This window comes from Stigmatopora argus, chromosome 7 (genome assembly GCF_051989625.1).
Source record: "Stigmatopora argus isolate UIUO_Sarg chromosome 7, RoL_Sarg_1.0, whole genome shotgun sequence".
Taxonomy (NCBI): domain Eukaryota; kingdom Metazoa; phylum Chordata; class Actinopteri; order Syngnathiformes; family Syngnathidae; genus Stigmatopora; species Stigmatopora argus.
Window position 1 is genome coordinate 13,967,860 of NC_135393.1, and position 23,188 is coordinate 13,991,047.

At 39.0% G+C, this 23,188-nt stretch overlaps 5 protein-coding genes across 7 annotated transcripts in view; 1 reads left to right on the top strand and 4 right to left on the bottom strand.

Moving 5' to 3' along the window:
• Positions 1–23,188, bottom strand: part of LOC144077651 (tubulin beta chain-like) — a 65,015-nt gene that overhangs the window by 24,807 nt on the left and 17,020 nt on the right. The gene's annotated exons all lie outside the window — the stretch shown is intronic.
• Positions 106–7,536, bottom strand: slc25a10b (solute carrier family 25 member 10b). The gene is made up of 11 exons (XM_077605550.1): positions 7,122–7,536; positions 4,875–4,994; positions 4,342–4,456; positions 4,231–4,279; positions 4,113–4,154; positions 3,902–3,945; positions 3,766–3,836; positions 3,187–3,279; positions 3,017–3,094; positions 2,244–2,300; positions 106–2,179 (listed from the first exon to the last, which is right to left on the bottom strand). The coding sequence occupies exons 1-11, from the start codon at positions 7,239–7,241 to the stop codon at positions 2,078–2,080; spliced, it is 891 nt and encodes a 296-aa protein (XP_077461676.1). The 5' UTR covers positions 7,242–7,536; the 3' UTR covers positions 106–2,077.
• On the bottom strand, positions 8,846–10,325 carry LOC144077654 (claudin-4-like). The gene is made up of 2 exons (XM_077605551.1): positions 10,254–10,325; positions 8,846–9,656 (listed from the first exon to the last, which is right to left on the bottom strand). Exon 2 carries the CDS (start codon positions 9,509–9,511, stop codon positions 8,846–8,848), a length of 666 nt encoding a protein of 221 aa, XP_077461677.1. The 5' UTR covers positions 9,512–9,656; positions 10,254–10,325.
• Positions 11,362–17,393, bottom strand: LOC144077652 (GTP-binding protein Rhes-like). 3 transcript variants are annotated; one of them, XM_077605547.1, is made up of 3 exons: positions 17,297–17,393; positions 12,682–12,753; positions 11,362–12,381 (listed from the first exon to the last, which is right to left on the bottom strand). In XM_077605547.1, the coding sequence occupies exons 1-3, from the start codon at positions 17,343–17,345 to the stop codon at positions 11,450–11,452; spliced, it is 1,053 nt and encodes a 350-aa protein (XP_077461673.1). In that variant the 5' UTR covers positions 17,346–17,393; the 3' UTR covers positions 11,362–11,449. The 3 variants fall into 3 exon arrangements, with proteins under 3 accessions (XP_077461673.1, XP_077461674.1, XP_077461672.1); XM_077605548.1 differs by lacking the exon at positions 17,297–17,393 and adding an exon at positions 12,935–13,154; XM_077605546.1 differs by lacking the exons at positions 11,362–12,381; positions 12,682–12,753 and adding exons at positions 14,232–15,125; positions 15,619–16,233 and having other exon boundaries at positions 17,297–17,380.
• mycbpap (mycbp associated protein) lies at positions 16,781–23,145 on the top strand. Its single transcript, XM_077605541.1, has 15 exons — positions 16,781–16,910; positions 17,279–17,412; positions 17,571–17,718; positions 17,790–17,908; positions 18,029–18,212; positions 18,403–18,518; positions 18,710–18,860; positions 19,211–19,323; positions 20,271–20,392; positions 20,611–20,722; positions 20,812–21,004; positions 21,120–21,307; positions 21,502–21,612; positions 22,294–22,386; positions 22,685–23,145. Exons 3-15 carry the CDS (start codon positions 17,625–17,627, stop codon positions 22,796–22,798), a joined length of 1,710 nt encoding a protein of 569 aa, XP_077461667.1. The 5' UTR covers positions 16,781–16,910; positions 17,279–17,412; positions 17,571–17,624; the 3' UTR covers positions 22,799–23,145.

The following is a 23,188-nucleotide window of genomic DNA, read 5'->3' on the forward strand; positions in this document are numbered from 1 at the left end:
TGCAGAGTCAGCATCCAATTCAGATGATAAATATTAGTCATGTGCTCTACTACACGAACATATAAATCAATGGTGTTTTTTTTTTAAAGCAGAAAGAATCAATCATCCATGAAATTTTCATTATTATTTTCATTAAAAAGCTATTCATTTACATTGAAATGTTGTAAGCAACAAACAGCAACAGCCATGTGTTCACACATCAAGTTCAATAAGGCTGATCATTAGGTCACATTATTTAGGACATGAAGCCAAGCTGGTGGTTCTTTAAAAATCTATGCTGGGATAAAGGTGCAAGGCTGTTTGGATGCACATAAGAGAAGAGTTCCAGGCTGATTATATAGTTATACTGCCCTCAGGAGGACACATTTTGTAAGGCCACATGACAAGGATTCTCAACGAGGAGGCCACATTTATGGTAAAAACTCTAAAACTATTGCTCTTTGAAGCAGTTACATTTGTAAATTCCATTTTTGTTAGTAAGATTCCAGGGTTTGAATAGTGTCCTTCCTAAAAAAATAGCTGAATCTTCTAAAATTAGCTTTAAAATGGGGATAGGTTTGTGTGGGGTGGGGCTGCCAAGTGTACCACGATGATTAGAATGGTCGCTCATGATAAAATTTGACAAGTTGTTCCACGCTTGACCATTACTGGCTACAGATGATCATGTGACATTGCTTGGCCAATCAGTGCTGTGAGGAATTCATATGTTGACATTTTAAAAATCATATTTTATTTTACACTAAAGTAGGGTTCGGTGAATGCGCATATGAAACTGGTGGGGTTCGGCAGCTCCAACAAGGTTAAGAACCACTGGGTTAGACTGAGCAGGATGGAATGAGGCCACATAACTTAGACTTCTGTTTGATTTCCAGTTCTAAAATCAGTATAAAACCAACTTGAGGATTGTAGGCCATTTGGTCAGTATTGTTGGGAATGAATATGATACCACATTTGAGCATGCATATTTAGTTGAACTGTATTTGTTTACAAAAATGCATATTTATTTGGCAAATATGTTGGGCTAATATGGCACTTGTTTGATTTCCTGCCAGATATTATTTCAACTGGAAATGTAAATCCTTTGCATCTTTAGAGGATTACCAACTTCTGGTATGTTCGTTTGTCAGGAAGAAACCGGCAAACAATAAACAATTTTTGATCTCTTTCAGCTCACAATTATTATTATTATTATTTTGTTTTAATTCGGCTAATTTCCTGTACCACAGGGGCCCCGTGTATCACTGATGATACTTGTACCACACTTTAAGAACCGCTGATCTGGATTTTAAAAGAATACGATTGATAAGTATTTTAAATCACAATAATGTTAGTCATTTTAATTATGATGTACCAACTGACACTTAAAGGTGCTATGAAATAGGCCAGCAATAACTTTAAAAAGATAGCAGAAAATATCTTGGACACAAATTCATTCACAAAAGTGGTAATGAATAATAAAATGACATTGTAACTATTATTAAATATGGACTGCAGATTTTTGCAATCTGCTAGTACGCTATACGTAGGCTTTTTATTCTTTTGATGCCAAGGCCATGTCTTGCAGCATAGAGAGCTTCAACATGGGCATCCGTTCTGTTGTGATGTCACAACCAGAATTGCTTTAAAAAAGTAGGTGTTCCCTTATGCAAGCTTTGCGTGGAATAACTATGAAAGGGTAAATTAAAAAAAAGATGGATATGAAGGCCAAATTCATTTTCCACATGACATTAGCTGTCATTTTTATCTTTCAAATTGTCACCATTTCACAGCACCTTCAATAGTCATTTAAAACATCACATTAAGGAACCTGAAATTAGCTTTTTTTCCTACACTAGAAATCTATTCTAAAAATCCTGATGCCACAGGTTTAAATTTGCATTGTCGTATAATAGTTTGTTCCAGTATTTATCCTTCTTACTGTGCAAACACTCACGCTTCTCACCATAATATAAGGTCGAGGTAGAGCACAAGGAAGCAACAAGCCCAAGCCGTCCTCCTTACGAGGCTTCTTCTCTTCCTTCCTTCCATCCGACGATCACAGCAGAGTGGATGAATAATGGCCAGTCGCGTTTTGCCATCAGGAAATGATGCGAATCCCAAAGTTCTTTTTCAGCTGCTCCAGGAACATGAACGTGAGCACTGTATGAGGAATCAAGCGAATCCCTGCAGGAACAAGGCCCTGCGCCACAATATAGAAGATTACTTTACTGTGAAGTACATTTAAGTCAAGTACGTGTTACTACCTTATAAAATGCCAGAGGACCCAACTTGGCAGTTTCTTGCAAGCAATGTCGCACCCCCTGAAAGTAAAGTGACACTGGTTAGCCTTATTTTCTTGACTATATGTCACTCATTCTTTTTTTCCATCAAATCAGACTCCCATAATGTTCAAATACAAAATTTAAGTTAAGTTTAAAGGTCACTACTACATCAGTAAAGTGTATTTCTCATGCACTCCATTCTTAAATGTATTTCTAACCATACATAATGTTTATTTAAAAAGTATTGCTTTATTACAAAATAAATTAAGATGCCAAAACCATAGTGTGACCAAGAATAAAAGCCATTTAAAATAAGAGTGCATGAGAATAATATTTGTATGGGCAGACAAAAGAGCCCCGCTAAGCAAGAAAATCAGTTAATAAGATAATTGATCCAAACAAGACAGTTTGCCGACAGTTGACCAAACCATGTGGACATATAATAACTGATAAAATGAAGAACAGAGTGGGAAGAACAGTCACCACAATAAAAATAGAATAGAACAACAGGTTGACTGGTTAGGTAGGAGTGCCTTGTGCCTCCCAGCGTGCATTGCAGCATACATAGTGTACTGTGCCAATTGTCTAATTACTTGGTAATTATGCTGTTTAATTTGTTGCTCTGTGATAATTAACCTTTGAAACAGTGAGTACTATGAAACTTAAGTACTTCTGACAAAGTGGGTGTTTTTGAGTTATAATACTATTACGTTGTAGTTTGCTAAAATGAAAATATGTAGAAAAGAACAACTTACAGTGTACTCTCCCTTTGAGTTCATGAGTCTTGTCTTTAGAACATCAAGAGGCTGACAAAGGAACGTCGCACAACCTCCCTGCATAAGGTGCACATTGAAACACTTACAAATGCAAATTACAAAAAAAAAACAGTTCTGTGATCAATCCACTTGATGAACTAGACACTTACCGCAATGAAGCTTGAGAGGAAGTGTGTGAACATGTTATCTCCCAGCATTCCCGTTCCCAACACAAGCTGCTTTGCCTGGTCATAGCAAGCCAACTGAAAGAGGAAGTAAATTTTAATGAGGAGAATACCACATCAAGAAACTTCATTGGTGCTCATAATTAGTCTTCAAGAACTGTAGTAAACCACCACTGTATATGTATAAGATTGGAAAGGTAATCTGATCTACAGTATGTTTTAAACCAGCGGTTTAACAATCACACAAGAAATTTCTGAATGCGTTCCAGAACGCATGCTGAAATATTGAAATCAAATGTTCTTTAATGGCTTTCGTGACCTTGTCTGCAGTATTTTGGAAGTATCAAGTATACTGAATGGGTCACTCACACTGGTTTTAAATTCTGGATGATTTAATCTGGTGAGAAATAGTTGAATTACGGAAATTGCAACAGGGACAATATGATATATATCAAGTAGATGTGAAATGGAACCACACTAAAACTGTTTGGATTTTGGTCCAGACCAAAGAAGTGAACTACGGAATTTATACGGAAGTAATACGCCCCAAGTAGATCAACTTGCCTGTCCCACAGTGACCAAGGCTCCCCTGCTGGACGCCATGGTGGCTCCTGAGAACAGCTTCCTCACCCCCTCTGTGGGACAGTTAATAGTTTACAAATCGCAATGGTTTAATACCAAGTCCATGTAGCTGATTTACCTTCTCTGAAGACTCGGAAGAGCCCGTCTATGGCATGTTTGTAGCTGAGGAAAACATTTAGGTTAAAGTTTTCAGACTGAGGAAATCACAAGGGCTCTCACGAAATGATGGTTAAGGGCAACCATTAGATTTTCGTTGTTTTATCACAAAACAAAAAATGTAAATTATTATATGAATATTTTATGTTCATTAAACTGTTACTGTTACTTACTTTCTCCTTAGTTCGGGCGGTAGTTTCATGTCATTTTGCATCCTGAGTCAAAAAATGCATTTGAAGATCATAATCACATGAATAAATGACCGAACATTCGTTATTCGTGGCAGATTACCTGACATTGACCATGTCTGCTGGCGTGCCAACGAAGCCCCCAGTAAAACCTATTAAGATACAAAGTTGTTAATTGAATGAAATGTCTTCCCGTGGATGAGAAAACACAAACCTCCAAATGCTCCCAACATGACTTTTTGATAGAAAGGCATGGGACCTTGGGTTTGATTTCCAATCATATCCCTCACTGTCTCATAGATGGCAAATCTGGTAAGGGAATAGGACATCTGTAAAAGAAAGGATTAGGAAAAGAAAGAGAACGCTTTAAGTTAATACAAGCCTTTTGTATTGTTTTGATTCAAATATCGGGGAAAAAAGAAAAACAATAAAAACATTTAAAAGAGGTATGCAATGAGGATTCACATATTCAACTGTTTTTCTATTAGTTCCACAAAAACAATATGGATTAAAATCCTAAATGAATTTTGAGTTCACTTAGCAAAGGTAAGGAAATACTAATGCTGGGCATTCAAATTCAATTATAAATGTAAAACATTCTTTTGGCGTATGCTGTAGTGTGAGTATAATTCAATTGTAAAACTCATTTGTAACTATATTTTGCAACCTATCACAGGAGACATAAATTTAATGGGATGATGTTTCAACACAACAGTAGTAAAACAGTTAGCAAAAATGTCAACATACCTGTCTGCAAAGGGAAGCAGAAAGGCCATTGTAGAGAGCAAGAATTCCATCGTTCTTTACCACTTGGACGGCCATGCCAAACATCCTCTGCTTAACCTCCTGCTGTGTTTGTAGGTGCACCTTCAAATAATACATTAGCACAATTGAGAAATCAAAGACGGGAGCTTGCACTTTAATTTCAGCTCTTATTACCATCATTAAAACTTAAATTCCTTCTTCATCTACCTCATACATAAAGCAGGAAAACAAATAATAAAATATTTTTTTTAGAAATGCCGGCACAGTGCAGCAGTGTTAACCACATATGCCTTGCAGTTCGGAGATTAACGGTTGAATCTCTGGTGGGTTCTGACCTTCCTGTGTTTAATTTACATGTTCTCCTTGTGCCTGTGTGGTGTGGGTTTTCTCATAATTCAAAACGTTTTTGTTGGTTTTTTTGCATGTGTTGAATAAAATGAATAAAATACACTAGAAATAGTGAAGAAACTTCAACATAGCACATGACTAAGTACTCCTCTAAAGATAAATAACATGATAAACACACCTCCAGTGAGGTGTATAGTTACTCCTTTACCAGGAGAGACACATTACTCCAATGGGCTATAATTCAAATTGTCAACCCAAATATATACCAAAAGACTTGCAAACCACTAACTGCACTTTATTGTGTCACAAACGTGAAAACAGGAACACTTGCAACACTGACACCAGAAAAAATTTCCTGTTACTTTTGCAAGGATGAACTTTATATGCTTTGCTAAGCTTTTGTCCTTTAAAAGCCCCCATCTCCCCTGTAGTAGCCCACTTTCCTCTGATTGGTTCTCAGAACTTGGCAAAGTGAATAGAAACCCCTTTGCCCTTTGGAGGAATAGCAAAAAATGGTGGCCTGCAGGGAGTGTAAAAGCAGAGTAATGACTGACACAGCAGAATTTTTGTCGTGATTGTTTTTCTTTCTTCCTCTCTAACAATCAGAATGTGCAATGTGGCTGAATTTCTAGCTAAAAGAAAGTGACCACACTCTCTACTAAAAATTTGTAATCAATGGCGTCCTGTCAATAATTACACACCACATGATGCCTGAACGTTAGGTCATGTGATGGTGTTTGTTTTTACCATGTCATTCAAGTGCAAGTATGTCTGTCTTGGTATGCAGCAGTTTGCCCAGATGCAATATATAGAAGCAACATGCATAAAATCGGTAACATGAAGCAAACTTTAAAGCACTACGGCTGAAACTATCTATCTTGGGTTATTCCTATATTCGCTACACACTTGTGGGAATGTGTACCCATCACGTAAATGATCTCAGTGAATCAGACTTTGACTCGTATAGCTGCCAAAGTCCAGTTTGGTGTTACCTTTTAGTATTCCCTAAAACTCAACTACTACTTATTTGCCTCATAACAAGACACAAGAAAAACATGCTCAATTTGGATGCACTTGAACATGTACAAATACGGGGTCAAAAAAACATATATTTTATGATAATAATTCAAGACTGCAACAGGTTTGCACCAAAACTCAAACTAAACACTTTCTTAAATGCACTTTAATGTTGCACGTGTCTTGTAACAAATTGACTGTGTCAACTGAAATTAAGAATGAAAATCCTAGTAAAGGCCGGGACATCTTAATTTGATGATCGCCATTCTTTCTCTTCAAGGCATGGTTTGAAACAACACGAGTAGATAATAGAATATATTTCTCTTGGTGTCTCTTTAGAATGTTCAACTAAGGATCATTTGATCGAAAATCGGGCCTAATCAATTCATTATCAGAGGATTAGAATTGGGTACAAAGATCTGTTCATAAAAATGTATTCATGTATTGCTAATGGGCTGCACTAACACCAAAGGCATGTCAAGGACGGGGGTCAAGGAATACTACTACCCAAACTATATTGGCTCCTAGGCTGCAATTTAAAGACCCCTGTCCCAAATATGATTGGTGTTATTTGGAGATTTGAGAGATCAGGACCACAATTGTTCACCTAATTATCCCAAAAAATGAATACCTGATTAATTTTATTGTATTATTTTGCTGCATTACTTTTAAAAAACTGCTATTACCTGCACTACACAGAATAATATGGCTTAACAGTACCCTGATAAACTCCTTCCCCAACAAGCGATAATAATTTACTATCGAATCGCACCGATATAGATTAGATCGCGATTGCCCGCTGCAGCCTGGGTTAAGGCCTGTTTTCCTCGACACCTCATCGGACGCTGAGGTGCAACCCCTCACCTTGAGGAGATCCAGAGGATGCGTGCAGCAAGCGGCTCCGCATGACGCCAAGCCACCGAAATACCACCGCGACATGCGTTTCTCCGTCATGGCTCCGTCTGGTAGAGTCACGCGTTGCATCTAAACAGCGGTGACCGCCTTCTTGCTTCCCAGCCCGGGCGCTCGTACGGGCTCTGCGCCGCCGCTGGATGTACTCGGACCTGCCGATAACCGCGTTAATCTTCAAACATTCCGATAAGAGGCGTGCACTTTGGTTCCACGTGGACTTGGCACAACCCCGTCACATATTTTGGAGTCGAAACTAGAACGTGCGTGCGCGCACGGAGCTCGCCCTCAATGTGCAACGATTCAGGAAGCAGCTGAGACGCGAGAGAGAAGATCAGCCAATGGACAGCGTTGATGCCGGAGCTGCCTACCCGCCCCTTCACACTTGGCCACAATGCACAATGCACACACTCTCACTCTACTTTTTCCCACGATCAAAAAGCGATCGAATACGGAAATTGTTGGATTTTAGATGAGACTTCAATGCAATTCCCTGCAGAGAAAATCTTTCCTCCAAAACTAGCAGTCATTTTAAAGGGCGGTTTGCATATGAGTCAGACCCTGGATCGCCCAGGCAGGGGCGTCACTCGATTTTATGAGCTGAGAAATTTAAGCCCCCCCAGAGAGGCAAATGTTTTGAGAGAATCTAGTGGACGTAAACTTCACACATGGCTAAAAAAGAAAGAATAATAATAACTGAGAGACAGAGAACAAATGCTTTATATATATATATATATACATATATATATATACATATACATATATATATGTTTTTTGTCTCTCAATGTGTGATAGGCTCCGGCACCCTCACAACCATTACGAGGATGCAGGGTACGGTAGATTAATTAATGAATGAATGAAGGAATAAAAGGTACAGTACAAGTGTTCATCACTACAGTTACTAATCCATGATATAGTAACTTATCTTCTGTGACAAGGTTGTATCTCATTCAAAATACCTGAAAATTTGTGGATGTCAAACTATGTATTTGTATATTTTTTACGCTTCGTTCAAAATCAACAAGGACTCACACAAATGTGCTTCTACGTTGTTTTATTAGGTGCTAACTGTTAGTATCGTGATATAAAAATCAACGCAAATTGAAAAACACATTGTAAGTCTTAAAAATACCAAATTTACAAATAACAATCCAAATGAACTTGAAATTGCAAACGCAAAGCACCCTGGCAATAATCAAAATAAATGTAATTGTGTAAGTGTAAAAAAATCATCAGAAATACTCTTGACAAATCGACTAATTCAAAATTACTAAATGAAAAACAATGAAACAGAACTGTCACTTTTTCACATTCTTTTTCTCTGCCTCACACACACACACACACACACACACACACACAAACCCACCTCCCCTCCACGCACACACACTTTAACAATACACACTAGTCCTCTGTTTGGTTTACCACCCACTCGTCACCAGGACACGCGACAGTGAAATTTTACAAATGTGTGCATATTAGTAAACACCACAGCATTTAAATACCCACGGCCTCACATAAAACCATCCATTTAAATCAAGTTGTTGTTTTTTTCTCATTAGAAAAATCTATTTAGTAGTTGTTTAAGTGAAATAACACTGAAATAAAACATCTGCTATCATACACATACATGACTCATAAATTTCAATCAGCTGATAGATCACCCAAAAATCCAACAATTTTTACACAAATGATTTTTCCTGTGGCTTTGCCTCCCCTGCTGCCCCTGAGTGTTGGTTGTCTTTTGCTGCTCTCCCCACAGGCATCATTCCTCCTCCCTTTGGAGAAGACCCCACATGTAGGAGAGCGCCACCTAGCAGCAGCAGCACACTGGCCGCCCAACCCAAATAGAGCGCCGGTCCTAGCTCTCTCTTCAGGGGTGCCGCCACATTCACATCATAAAATTCTCTAATGGTGGAATACGCCGTCCAACAGATGGGTACCAAGAAGCCCAAACCCGCCACGATAAAAAGTACCCCTGCTAGCCGGGAGAGCCGAGCCTTGGGGTCTTGGTTGTTGTCACCCAGGCAGTGGGTGCACTTGGCCCCCATCACCCCAAGTAGGAGGGCCAGAATGCAGAGCATCAGAGAGAGGACAGTGAGACACCGCGCCGCTTGAGTGGCCGTGGGCAGGGCTAGCGTTGAGTCGTACGTCTTACACTGGATCTGACCCGTGGTCTGAGATAGGCAGTTCATCCACAATCCTTCCCACGTAACCTGGGCGATCACCAGCTCCCCTCCCACGAAGGCCGACACACGCCACAGAGGAGCCGCGCACACCAGTATGCCACCCACCCAGCCAAGAAGCGCCAGCACCAAACCCAGCAACTGAAGACTTGTCGATGCCATGTTTGCTCAGAAAGAAGAAGCCGGTCTCACCTCCAAAATAAACCTTATATAAAAAAATGCCCAAGGAGCCTTTGGGTGAAGAAGTCCTCAAAATATTTTATGAACAAATGTCTCCTGGTTCAGGCCACTTCTTCAACAGTGTGCTCTGCAGAAATGACATGTTTCACACATAATAATACATTGCATTTAAGAAATTGTGTCTAAGAACTTTTTATGATGAGCAATATTTTTGAAATGCTATCATTTAAAAGAATACAATAAATAATTGATAACAATTTGAAAAATGATGCTGTCTAGCGGCTTTATCCTCATCAATTAAAATGTTGTTCTTTCAAACTCATGTTTTGTTTTCATATTTTAACACACATTTCATACTTCACATATTTCAACTCACATTTCATATTTTAAGTGTCTAAGAACTTTTTATGATGAGCAATGTTTTTAAAATGCTGCCATTTAAAATAATATAATAAATAATTGATAATAATTTGAAAAATGATGCTGTCTAGCGGCTTTATCCTCATCAATGAAAATGTTGTTCATTAAAACTCATATTTTGGGCTCACACAAAAATTAATAACAGTAGCTCATCCAATGTAATTGTCACCTTAATGTTCTGATGTAATAAATATCTGTAAACCCAGTCAGTTAAAAATGATTGACAAAATTTTAGACAACAGTAATATTGGTAAAATAATAATAAGTGATTCTATGCAGTAAACAAGAAAAAAAAGTACCTTACCAGTTTTATAGTGTGAAACATCAGTGTACTCACAAAGTCTTGCACTGTTGTGACTGGCCAGCTTGTTTGTCCATTGCTCGTATAGAAGAGTGTAGGAGGCCTGCAGTGTGTCATACTGCATACTTAATACTCACACGCAGATAGTTATGCCACAAATGACAACACAAGGACACTTTGTTAGGGAAGCATGCTCCAGAAGAACATTCTAAAGATCGCTGCCCATGATGTCATTTGTTTGAATTCACGTCCAAATTGAGCAAATCTTGATGACTCTTTGACAGCCTTATTTGTGTTATTTTATGAAGTATTCAATGTGCCTACCACCTCCAACATAGACAATTCCATGAGAAATTAACCATCAACTGAGTTAAAGATGTTTGCAGTTGTCTGTTTTTTAAAGAAATTGATGTTAATGAGAAGTGGCAGAACATGAAGCAAATCTTTCATGTATCCACTGAACAAATTAATCACACATGATGAGTTCTGGGAAGGAGTCTAGATTACAGTCAGATTTAAGAAAAGTATCCTCCAAAATGCACCTTATACTCATGTACAACATGTATGTTTTTTTCCCCTCTGGCAACAGTTATAGTCCAAAAGTAAGGTATCTTAGTGAGTACACTTCTTTCAACAGACCCTGCTAGCTCTTTCTCATATAGTGGCCATTTAGTGTACATTCATTCAATTCCTATATAACATTCCCCAAGATCATAGTGGTCTATCTCCATGGAGAACCATTTCTCTGTATTCTCTTGACTTCAATTTGGGGAAATATTTATGAGCGCTCAATGACACAATGTACCAATAATGTGAGTTTACATCTCAGGCTGTTTCCTCTCTTTAATATAAATGTTGGCATACAGACATTTCCCATTGTCATTCATTTCCTGAAGGGAAGTGTGGTTGTAATGCTTCTAACTATACATGCATACTATACATGACAGTTTCAATAACGGATACAACCAAAACGATTCCTTAAATTAAATTGCAGTACGTAATCTTCATTTAGTATCTCAAGCAAGCATTGGCTCCAGAGCCACATGTGGATCATTTCAACTTCTGCTGTCAATTTAGCTCAATCAGGAGGGCCTGGCAGTGACTATTCGATCGCTGCCAGCTACTCCCACTTAGATTAAATAGATTGAATGCTTTTCACCGTCATTGGCAGACCGCAAGATTAAAAATTCCCACTGTCCTTATATTTGAAAATCTGATTTAGCTCTGCATCTATCTCCTTTCCAAAACCAAAGAGCAGTTAAACCACACAAGACCCCCAAGAGCAGAGCAGGTGCCCCAAGAGCCAGCGCCACGGTCGTGTCGGCCCCCACTGCGATAACCATGCCGGCCAAAACTAGCACCACAGCGGCCGCAGATGCCGCGCCGATATTCTTTCTTTTACTTTTTTTCTTCTTTACCCGTACTCTTTCTTCCTTCTCCCTCTCGGCGTCCCACACTTTTCTCTCCTCCTCCTTCTTCTCTTCCTCCTCCAGTTTCCTCCGTTCCTCCTCCTCTTTCAACATTCTCTGGGCTTTCTCGTACATTTCGTTTGTGTAGTGTTTCCCTCCGTTGTCTTGGATCATTTCCTTGACCATTGTAACGAGCTCTTTAACCTGAACTCGATCGTCTGCGTCGTTGTTGTTGAACGCGTGATATCTACGCCCGAACGTGATGGAGAGTCTACGAAGCTCTTTGCACTCCTTTAGAGCATTGTCAGCTTTGGCCTGGTCTTTGCAGGTGAATAGCATAATGGTGTACATGGATGCATCGTCGCCAAAGTTTTCCTGGATCCACTTGACGGCATTTCTTTCCTCCTCAGTGAACCTGACTCCGAGCCGAATCACTAATAGGAAAGCGTGAGGGCCAGGCACCGACATTTTGACGCATTCCTCTATTCTTGACTTTAATTCTTCCTCCGTGATGGCAGTGTCAAACAAGCCTGGTGTGTCGATGACCTGTACCGTGGTTCCGTCCACTTCCCCGCTCTGCGTCTCGCAGTGTTTGGTGACCGAAACCGGGCTCGGATCCTCTTTAAAGGCTGCTCTGCCAAGTATGGTGTTCCCTGATGCGCTCTTTCCTGAGCCAGTCTTCCCCACGAGGACTATTCTCAGCCCGCCAGACAGTTCCAGAGCTGTAAAGAAGATGTATAGTCATGATGAAAGCCTGTATTTTTGGGCCTTGTAGGCACACCTACAAAAAGAGAAACATATATATTCATGTCACAATAGACTAGTTGTATTTTGGAAGGGAATCTTACTTTACTATCAGACACCAAGAACAAATATTACAGATGATAGTAATAGGTAGCATTCTGTTAATGTTACATTTCATTTCAAGTGGTTTGTGTACTTTTCATAAAATAAACAACTTAATGACAGAAAAGATATTAGCAATAACTTGGAGAGGATTATGGATAGAGATATGTGTGTACCGTCAAAGTTATTCAGACCACACCCATCAGAACGAGGCAGAGTTTTCACCTTCTTTTCTCGTAACGGTATCGCTGCAAGGTCAAATAATCATGTGGAAAAATAGAGGCAAACAGAATATTAGTCATGAACATTTGCAAAGCCAAAGAGAATATTTTGCCTGTTTCTCTTCAGTGTACCATTGTTCCATTAAAAGCAGCTTAACTCAACCCCCACACAATCAAATTGTTAGTTATGATCAAATCTATGACTTACCTTCAGCCATTATTTGAAGTAAAATGTTAAATGTTTCTTCAGGTTTGAATTGAGAATATATTTCGCCTCTCAGCTCAACTTTCCCGTTCGACTCGGGGAAAATTCTGGAAACCCGGGATCGGCACAGGGAGCTTCCTACTTCCTTGTATTGTCTTAAAATTGAATTTGAGACTGAATATGCACATTGGCATTCCAAAACCCTCTGAATAATCTAAGCGGATTTGAGTCTCAATATAAGTGCCATGTTTTAGGGTAAACCAATGAGCAGCAGGTCTGTTCTTCCACTGATTAATTTGTCATTTTGACTGCAAGTTTTGCTGGGCCAATTTGCGTAGAGGGGAGGGAGAAGACATCATATCCTTCCTTTGGTGACTTCATCTTCCATCCAAAGCAAGACACAATAGCATATGTTTACAAGAAGCATATGCATGGTACCCCTACAGTATTATGCAATTTCAGCAGTACTACACATTCTGGTAACTGGAAAAATAACAAAACCAGACTGAAAAATGTATTTGCTGTACAACCATAAAGTACTGCATATACACATCAGACTGTAATCACAAAAAGTAAATAATAGGATAAGCGGTTTGGAAACTGGCAGGTGGCAGGCTCGTGTGTTTGCGAATTTACTTGTTCCTTGCTTCTCATATCGCTGTCCTTTCATTTGGTTGTGTGACAAGCTGTCCACAGCTCTCTGTTGACTGTTATCACCCAGCCGCTGTAAATTAGTGACTTGAATTGACTGTTGACAAACACAATCGCCCTCACAATGATGTCATATGCTAACATTTCCACCAGATGTCTGGTGCCAAACAGAGAGCCAAACTAAAGCATGACTAAAGAGAGGTTAATAATATGATCAATATGCAACCATCATGAGTTACTGTCACTGATTGTTTTTTTCCAAACATTATGATCATAAATATCTATATTTACCCACAATGGGCAGCTCATAATCCCAATTCAAATAGAACCACGCAAGAACGCAAAAATGATGTGGGCTGCATGGCTCTTGAGTTGCCAAGTGGAATTTCCAGCCAAACACAAAAAAGTCCAATTTTTTTCTTTGCCAAATGTGGTTATATTAGTTAAATGGGAAAAAATATACTACAAGTCGATAAGAACACCTTTATAGAACACCCCAATGGCAAATTAGAACTCAATAAAAGACTTTTATAATGGAAAACAGATTTATTTAAAAACATAACATGAAACAAAAAATACAAACTGCACTTTTTTTTCAAGAAACAAAGTAGGCTACATATGTTTTTAGACAATTTTGTACTGTAGTGTGCTGAATTGGGTGGGGAAGTGGTTAGCATGTCTGCCTCACAGTTCTGAGATTGAGGGTTTAATCCCAAATTCGGATTTTCCTGTGTGGAATTTGCACGTTCATCCCATTTCTGCGTGAGTTTTCTCTCGGATTCTTCTTGCATCCCAAAAACACCTGTTGGTAGGCTGTTTGAACACTCTAAATTGTCCTTAGTTATGATTGGTTGTCCATCTCCTTTGGCCCTGCGATTGTCTGGCCACCATTTCAGGAGCTACTGTCCACAGTTGGTAAGGATAGGCTCAAGCACCCTTCCGATCCTTATGAGGATAAGCAATGAATGTATGAACGCAATATATTGCATTACAGTGTTTATTGGTTATTTGGGCTACTGAATCGGACATCTTTCTTTTGTTTTGCTCGCCTTGGGTGCATTTTGTTGTCCAATAACTTGTCGTAGATCAGCGCTGAAGCTCGGCCTCTGAGCCAGTGGGTACAGCACCCCACAAGCATCATCCTGTCCCATCGAATTAACCCCAAACTGACTAGCTTGCGTAGCATGATAGGAATGGAAGGAGACTCTGCGGTGTTGCGATGGTCCAGTTTCTGTCGGGAGCCCCCCACGTTTTGCTAAAGCCTCGAATACCTTCTCCAGGTTTGTACTGTCCTTTGCGGACGTTTCAAAGTAGGCACAATTTTCACCAAGGGCGTGGAGCACCTCTGCCCGGGAGACTTCCATTTTAGATTCTGAGAGGTCAACTTTATTTGCGCAGATCACTAAGGCGAGCTCCTGCTGTCTGGAATGGTGTGACGATTTTGTGAGTTTGGACTTGGCTGTCTGGATCTCCTGTCTTAGGGCACACACCTCTTCAAATGAGCTTCTGTCATCAAGACTGAAGACAAGCAAGAAAATGTCTCCTGGGGAAATAAAAAGATCAATTTAAATTTTGCTTTCAATGAGTAATTGATTGTACAAGTGCCAAACTCAATGCCTTTATTATTATGTTGTCAGCCAAAGGTTAGCACCAAATTTTCTTTCACTTCTGTGAAAAACTATATCAAAAATATGCTTCTATTTACAAAAATGTACTATGACAAAAAAGCAACTAGTGTGACTTGGGGTCAGTTTTTGATGATTGCAATTATATTAAATAATTTGATATAATCATTTCAATTATTTATAAATGTATTTATTCATAAAAATTGATTCAAAAAATTGTTTAATTGAGCATGTTGTTCTTTTAAACAGTCACATATTATTCAATGTAAATATGTAAATAAATTGATTCATTTAAGTTTATCATATAAATGTAAACTATTAACTTTGGGTAACATTTTTGATTTTCTTTTGCCTTAATTTGATTCAACTGTTTACATTAGAATAATAATCAATATCCTAATAAATACGCACCAGTAAGAATGGACAATCGCCGCTTGGCTGGGAAGTCCCTTTCCCTGGACGCATCTAATACATCAATTTGGTAAGTTTCCCCACGTATGCGAAACAGTTTTCGGACAAAATCCTCCGATGTAGGCTGGTACTCTTCCACAAAGCCATCGCGCAGGTACCGTCGCAGGATGGAAGTCTTGCCGACGCGCGGTGCGCCGAGAACCACAATGCGCTTACAGTTCTTTGGTTTGGTGGAGAACAACAGCTCCGGACGAGGTTCTTCCCCTATTTGCCGTCGCCGGGCTTGGCAATGAAGAATCAGGGCTGCCAGCTGGTCCAGGCAAGAACGCTTGGTCTGGTTCTTACAGTTCGCCTGCTTCGTGGTTGCTCCTGCGTGCATCATCGTGGCGGCATGCTTCCACCGAGAAGCGGCCACTTTGACGATCCCCAAACCTATTTTAATCCCCGATGAGTTGAGGTCTTGCGATGCGTTTTTGAATGCCAGGAGGACTTTGGAGGTCTGCGGGTCTCTGGTGCCATCCCGCTGGAGACCATCCGATGAAGCGAAGCAAGTACTACACTGATATGGAATTGTGGGTGGATGCGCACCGGTTAATATGCTGCCGAATTCCATGCCTTGTAAAAATATAAAATAAGAATGAAAAAGTTTAGATGTCGATATGAGGTGCTGAGTGAATGTTTGGTGCCATGCTCTGTGCTGAGCTTATGTAGACTAACTTCAACCACGTGATTCGGCTGTTTTGCGTCACCATAGTCGTGTTGTATGGTGGTCAACAAGAGGATTTCTATTGATGTTCTTAAACCTGATTGCTATCATCCAGCTATTGTTGAGTGATTGTGTAATATTGGACACATGAGCATTAAAAATGAGCTCCTAATGACATTGTACTGTTGGCTCATTGAAGTGTGTTATCTGCAACTGCAGTCTATTTGCATCAGTAGAAAAAAAGAAGTGTATTGACAGGGATATTCAGACATTTTCCCAAGAAAACAAGCAAAATGAGTACAAAAGAAGTGTAACTAAAAATATATATTTTAATTTTGCTGTATCTATTATTGCTGTATCTATTTAGAGATTTAGATAACTATTTTCAATACTTGTATTTGTTTCTTCTTCTCTTGCTTTAATTAAAGCTTTGTATTAGTCATTCTTCAAATGTAGCTGTGCTGCAGGATGAAACATTACGGTAAATACGTCTGTTTGGTTGCCTGGTACATTTGATGTCAATTCGACGCGCACCCCTCACTACTAGCGACGGCAAGTTTGGGATCGAGAACTAAGAGGCGAAAAGGCACGTATTTATTTATCAATGATGTTTGCAGGAGTGATATTTTGCATCTATTTGTGCAGATAAACAAATTATGATTGACGGCAAATTGGGGTTGTTAACTTTACTTTTCATGACGGTGCATTGTAACTTAGGTGGTCACGACACAACGATATACTGGATTTTTTGCTATTAAAGATGATTCATAGTGGACGTGTTCTTGACGTATTTTACCATAATAACTATACGTGCAACGGACAGCCGTTGTATGATATCGTGTAAATAGGTAAAACGATTAAAATTGGGAAAAATGTCATTACAAACTGAAAAAACGTCATTTTAAAGAAGAAAGATATAATAAAAAACCTTGTTCTGATTCATTCATATGACAGATACGCAGCAATGTATACCTGAACGCCTTAATGAGCTGTTGTTGGTACACGTCGGCGAGTCCGCCATATTGGATGTGGTGGAGTTGGATAGTACACTGAGAACCAAAGCCACTGACATGCAAGAAGGAATGAAAGTATGGAAAGAATGTTGGGTTCTCATTTTTCTACATTAACCATCAATATTTATTGCTTAATATCAATAAAGACATTTGAAAATATAAATTTACATAGTGGCACTTCTGTTATTTCTGTGTCAATGAATTTTGCACTAACTAACTCACTATTGTTTAAGACTTATATTGCAGATTCATACAACCAAGTTAAAACTAACTGATAACAGCGGAACATGGCTCATGAGATCAGACCTAAGTCAGCTGATTTAAGCAAAAATGGCCATCCAGCAACTCAACGCCTTGGATCTCAAACACTGGCTCAATTGGGTGTGTTGGATGTTACAATGGCACTTATCAGTGAATATATTTACTGAGGAATTGTGTCAATTCTGCCAAAGGTTTATCTCTAGGATCTGAATGGTTTCAGTTTGATGATAGAGGCATGCTTCTACAACACAGCATCTTGGGTACCTTGGATGGCTTTAAAAAGTACCTGGAAATGAAAGGAGAGACAGAGGTTAAGTCTTACTAATGTTTTTCATGCATAAATTCTCTTCTGGGCACAAAGCATTTTAAAATGATTCAAATATATATTTTAAAAACTATATTAAATAAGCAGCCCTCATCTTTCTTCCAGTTGGTTAGTCAAATACCACATTCCAGAAGGGATCTTCACTCTCAGGTTCTTGCAAAATATCCTAAAGAGGGAGCACAGAATCAGCGAGATATTCCTTGTGGCCAGAGAAACTTACAATCAAATGCCCTGCAACATTGGGATGAATGCATCAGGCAGCGTAAACGGCAACAGAATGTTTTATCTGGTGAGCTGATTACCCTTGAGCCCTTCTATTCTAAAATCTTTATTTCTTCAAGCAAAATATTATAGAACCAGAGAAACAACAGCAACAATTTATCCAAGAACACTACATAGAAAATCTATAGCTGTCACAGAATCCAGCTAATCTGGTTGTATTCCACTCTTGTGTTTTTTCCGGTTTCACTTGTGTGAAGAACGTCTCCAGAGGCCAGTCGAGAACCTGCTGATGAACCGAGATTACGGTTTCAAAGAACTACAGGAGCAGAGAGAAATTCTACGTCGAGTCTTGCCACTCATACAGCCAGGCTACGTATGAACCTTTTTCATGTTTTCATCTCATTTTCTCAACCGTTTTAACCTCACTGGAGCCTATCCCAGCTGACTTTCGGCCAGAGGCGTGGGACACCCTGAATTGGTGGCCAGTCTATTATTTATAATGGCAAGCTTTGCTTCTGATCTCTCTATGATCTCAAACCTATGTTTTCCTTCCATGCCATATAGGGTCAACGTGTAGGAAGTGAATTTTGGAGTCTTCCCCAGCGGTATGGAAATGATTTAAGCGGAATCAGAGCAACTCTGACACAAACAGAACAAGGCAAAAGGAAACCTGTCACAATTATCGGACAACCACACAGCATACTCCAGGAATCGGGTATACTTTTTTTCTACACATGCACATTATGCACATAAACACACTGTTCAACTGTAATCAGATTGTGCTCTACACTGTCAGAAAGGCAAAAACAAATTATGTAACTTAACACATAAACAGTAGGACAAAGTAGAACGTTTCATCCTTAAAATTATGATTTCATTTAGAGAGCTTGTACATACTAGTAGCACATACTAACTCCACACTTGAGTATTATTTACAGGGATGCCCAAACTATGAATAAAAAGTGTGATTTATAGTCTGGAAAATATTTAACATGTTGTTGAGCCCAATCGTTAATGCAACTGCCCAATGTTTAATATTTTGTATTAATTATGTGCAATCCTTAGGAATCACTTGTGCTGGAATGCTATGTCAAGCTTCTCAGATTTTGGATCCAAACATGGGTGTACAGCAACGTGCACGTCAAGTGCTCATGAAGGGCTTGGAAGTCAACAAGAAGGTATTGCTTGCTCATTTATACAATTTATGTCTGAATTGAACAAGGACCCCACACATCATGTGATTGGTTCTTTTAGATTCAGTCTGTGCTTGTTAGTCCCACCTCAAGGGTGAATTTTAAAACCTAAAACCACAGAAGAATAGACTTGATCAGCAAGGTATCTTGTACATGGCGAATATTGGCATTTAGTGTTTTTCTATGGATGCTTGCCTTAATGCATTTTTATCATTTGCAATCAACTGTAAACATTTTTTTCTAGATCTATTATACTCATGTCCTATTTAGTTGAAGAAAATCTCACAATGATTGACTCAATATCTTTAGACATTTTCTGCTGAGCTCACACTCAATAAATGTACCCCGATTTCGACTCAGAAAACATGTTGTATCATGAGTTGGATTAAGAAAGAAGGCAATGTACAAAATGTCCAAATGATAAGACATGAAGCAGTCCACAGCTGAGATTCACAAGGCATTGGAACATTAATGATCTACATTGTAATTATTATATCAGCAAAGGCAACCAGTTCCCAATTACTCAAAAGTACCAGGTGCTTATTATGGAAGTGATTTATTCATACTTGTCCCTTTTGTTCAATTATGTGTGTTCTTGGCATGAGTGGAAAACTGCATATAGTTCTGTTGTGCTGTGAGCTACTTATTTTACTTTGTGATAAACAGCCTTTAATGGAACATGGAGAGACCTCAGCTTCATGTGCGTTGAAACAACAGAGAAAATGAGACTTCACTTGACTAAACACTATATAAGTTTGAAAAGAAGTATCGAAAGAAAACATTGTAATATTCCTTTGACTTAAAAAGCTAACATTGACTCAGTAACTTGATGAAAAAAGAAGTAGGACACTTACTTTACTAAGGATGTGCATGACACACTGAAAATGTGGTGTAACAGTGTTTCATAAGGGGAATGTGTCATTTAATTTTAGGATCTCAACAAACTGGAGGTGATTGGCTCGAGCAAGCCTGTTGTTAAAGAGCATCACAGTCTTTTCATGGAAGATGAAGAGTGTATGAACAGACAGTGTTCGGTAACACCAAATGAGGATATGTGAGTAATTTGTGTCGTCTAGCTGATGTAACAGTGTGACAGTTTTGATGAGTTGTGATAACATTTGAATGCAATTAGTTGAAATGTATCATCGGTAGTGAATTATATTCACTCCTTCTTTCATGTTCCGTACCGCCTATTCTCACAAGGGTCGCTTAAGGTGCTGGAGTCTATCCCAGGCTAGAATTCATACATACCTGTTGTATTTTATTACATAGTGATCCAGAGGCACATAGTAAAAACAATGGTCAGTCGAATCTACTCCCCATTCCTGCCATAAGGTTTGCTGGTTACCTTGCTAATTGGACTGGAAACGCGCCTTTCCACCAGGTAAAGAATGCTTTTGTTACAGTGTGAGGAGCATTTTGATTTCTATCAAAAGTGTCCTTTTTGCAAATATTTTTTCATGAGTTGAGCAGGAAACAGTCGGAATCAGCACTACTTTAATATTTGAAGCTGTTGTCGGAGAGCGAGTCTCATCTCAACTGGAGATGAGCAACGTGGGCAGCACTGCACTCCTCTTCAGCTGGCAGCAGATTTCCTTGCCACAGAAATTCTCAAACCTACAATCCCAGTCAAACTGCCCACACTTCTATTTCAACACCTCCTCTGGTACAGATGCCAACACAAATGTTGCCACCATCCTTTAACAGTTATATTTGACATGGGAAACCACTTGGTCTGGCACTAGATGGTGACAGACTTGCCGTCATTCTCCTCCATCCAGGAACCATCTATCCTGGTGAAACCCAGCAAGTGAAGTTTATTTTTAAGTCAGAAAGGCCCGGCATCATAACTGAGCAGTGGCAGCTCAACACCCACCCTTTGCTGATGCAGGGTGCACATATTCAGGTCAAGTTGAAGGGGGTGTCCCAATTCCAGGACACAACCGCAAGACAGAGGGAATTCATAAAGGTATGGTGCTACATCTGGATAACAATTAATCAAACTGATTATTGTATCTTGTGCATTAAGAATATTGATTTTTTAAATTTTTAATTCCATCTCTATCTGTGGGTGACCCCTATTGTTTTCCAAGCTTTGAGCAAACGCAGTTACTGACATGGAATACAATGTATTGTTTTTCTGTTGGGTTAATGTGTCCACAGACTAAACTGGAAGAGATGACAAGATTGGAAATCTGCCGAATGATTGTATATGAGGCACTGCGGGGAATTCGGACTCCAGAGAAATCCAACTCTCCTGTAGAGCCATACACGGTAACCAATGTGATCCCTCACTACATTCATTCCAGATATCATGTCATTTATTAGTGCATATCTGATCACGCTCAGTTATTTTGTCCTCCTACTCTATATAAGTATTTTTGTAGTCATGTTACCTAACTAGGTCGATTTGATAGGTTGATTAGATTGTTAGAATGAATATAGGACGTAGCCAAAAGTATTAAAACCCCCATGACCTAATTACCCACAGACAGGAAACATCTGCATGGAAACTGACATTTAAGTTGAGGGGATAAAACTGTGGCGACATGTGGAGGTCACTCAGTGCTTAGCACGTCTGCCCCACAGCTCTGAGATCGAGGGTTCAATCCCAGGCTCCAGCCTTCCCGTGTAGACTATGTTCTCCCCTTGCCTGCATTGATTTAATCTGGGTACTATAGTTTCCTCCCTTGTTCCAAAACCATGTGATTTACCACTTTAAATTTTCCCAATGCAATTTCTACTTGACAACTAATCTCATAAGAATCTTCGTGCAAATAAGCAGAACTGAAGATGAATGAATAATAAAACAGTTTTAATTAGTATGACTATATCAGGGTTCAAAACGTGCAATATGTGATCATATGATTTGAAGTATTCAATCATTTATTATATATATAAAATGTTTTTTCACTTTTTAATAAGTTAGAGACACTGCTTTAATGACTTTTTTAGTTGCAGTACCTTGACCAGACAGAGGAAGAACTAAATAAACTTCTGCAAGAAATGAATCCAGAACACATTTGGGACATCTCTCACACTCAAAAGGTATAAACAACAACGATGTGCTAAATTAACAACTTCAACCTGTTTATCGTTACTACTCTGCTCTCTTTACTTGTTTATTGTGGTGGCACACAAGGTCATCTCAATGATGCATGCAGGAGTTATCATTTCATACACGGATTTTACTTGTTTGACTTTGATCAGTCACTATTATTAAATATATTGGTTTAATTTTAAACAGTGATTTGTGTGTGAAAAATGCAGTCAGTATGAGATAACAGTAGTTTGAAATGGTTCTTTAATTACTCAGTCCTTGTAAATATACTACTTTTTTTGGCAGAACGCTCCTCTGGATGACGAAATGGGTGGTCAGCCGGCTTCGATGGATAAGTTAAATGATGATGAACAAGTTGCAAACTGTGATGACTTACAAACTAATACAGCAGAAGAATGACGCTGCACATATTTGCTGTCTCAAACCACTGCAAAGACAAATCATCCAAAATACATCTACTTATTATTTCAAAATAAATATTGAAGTTGCTACATTTTGATGTAAAACTACAAAAAAGTGACTCTAAAATATTCCCATCAAATAATAAACATTGAAGTTGCTACATATTGTTGTAAACCTGCAAAAAAGTGATTGTAAAATATTCACACCATATTTTAAACACTGTGTGGCGCTGCATATGAGAAAATGTAGTCGTCTTTTTAACCGAGCACCCCCAAAAATGATATCCATATTGTGCATTAATAAAACTTTTGAGTTTCCCAGTGTCCAGCAATGATGCTGGTGAATCCTGACTCATTCATTCCACGCACCAGTCACGACTGTGGGTGC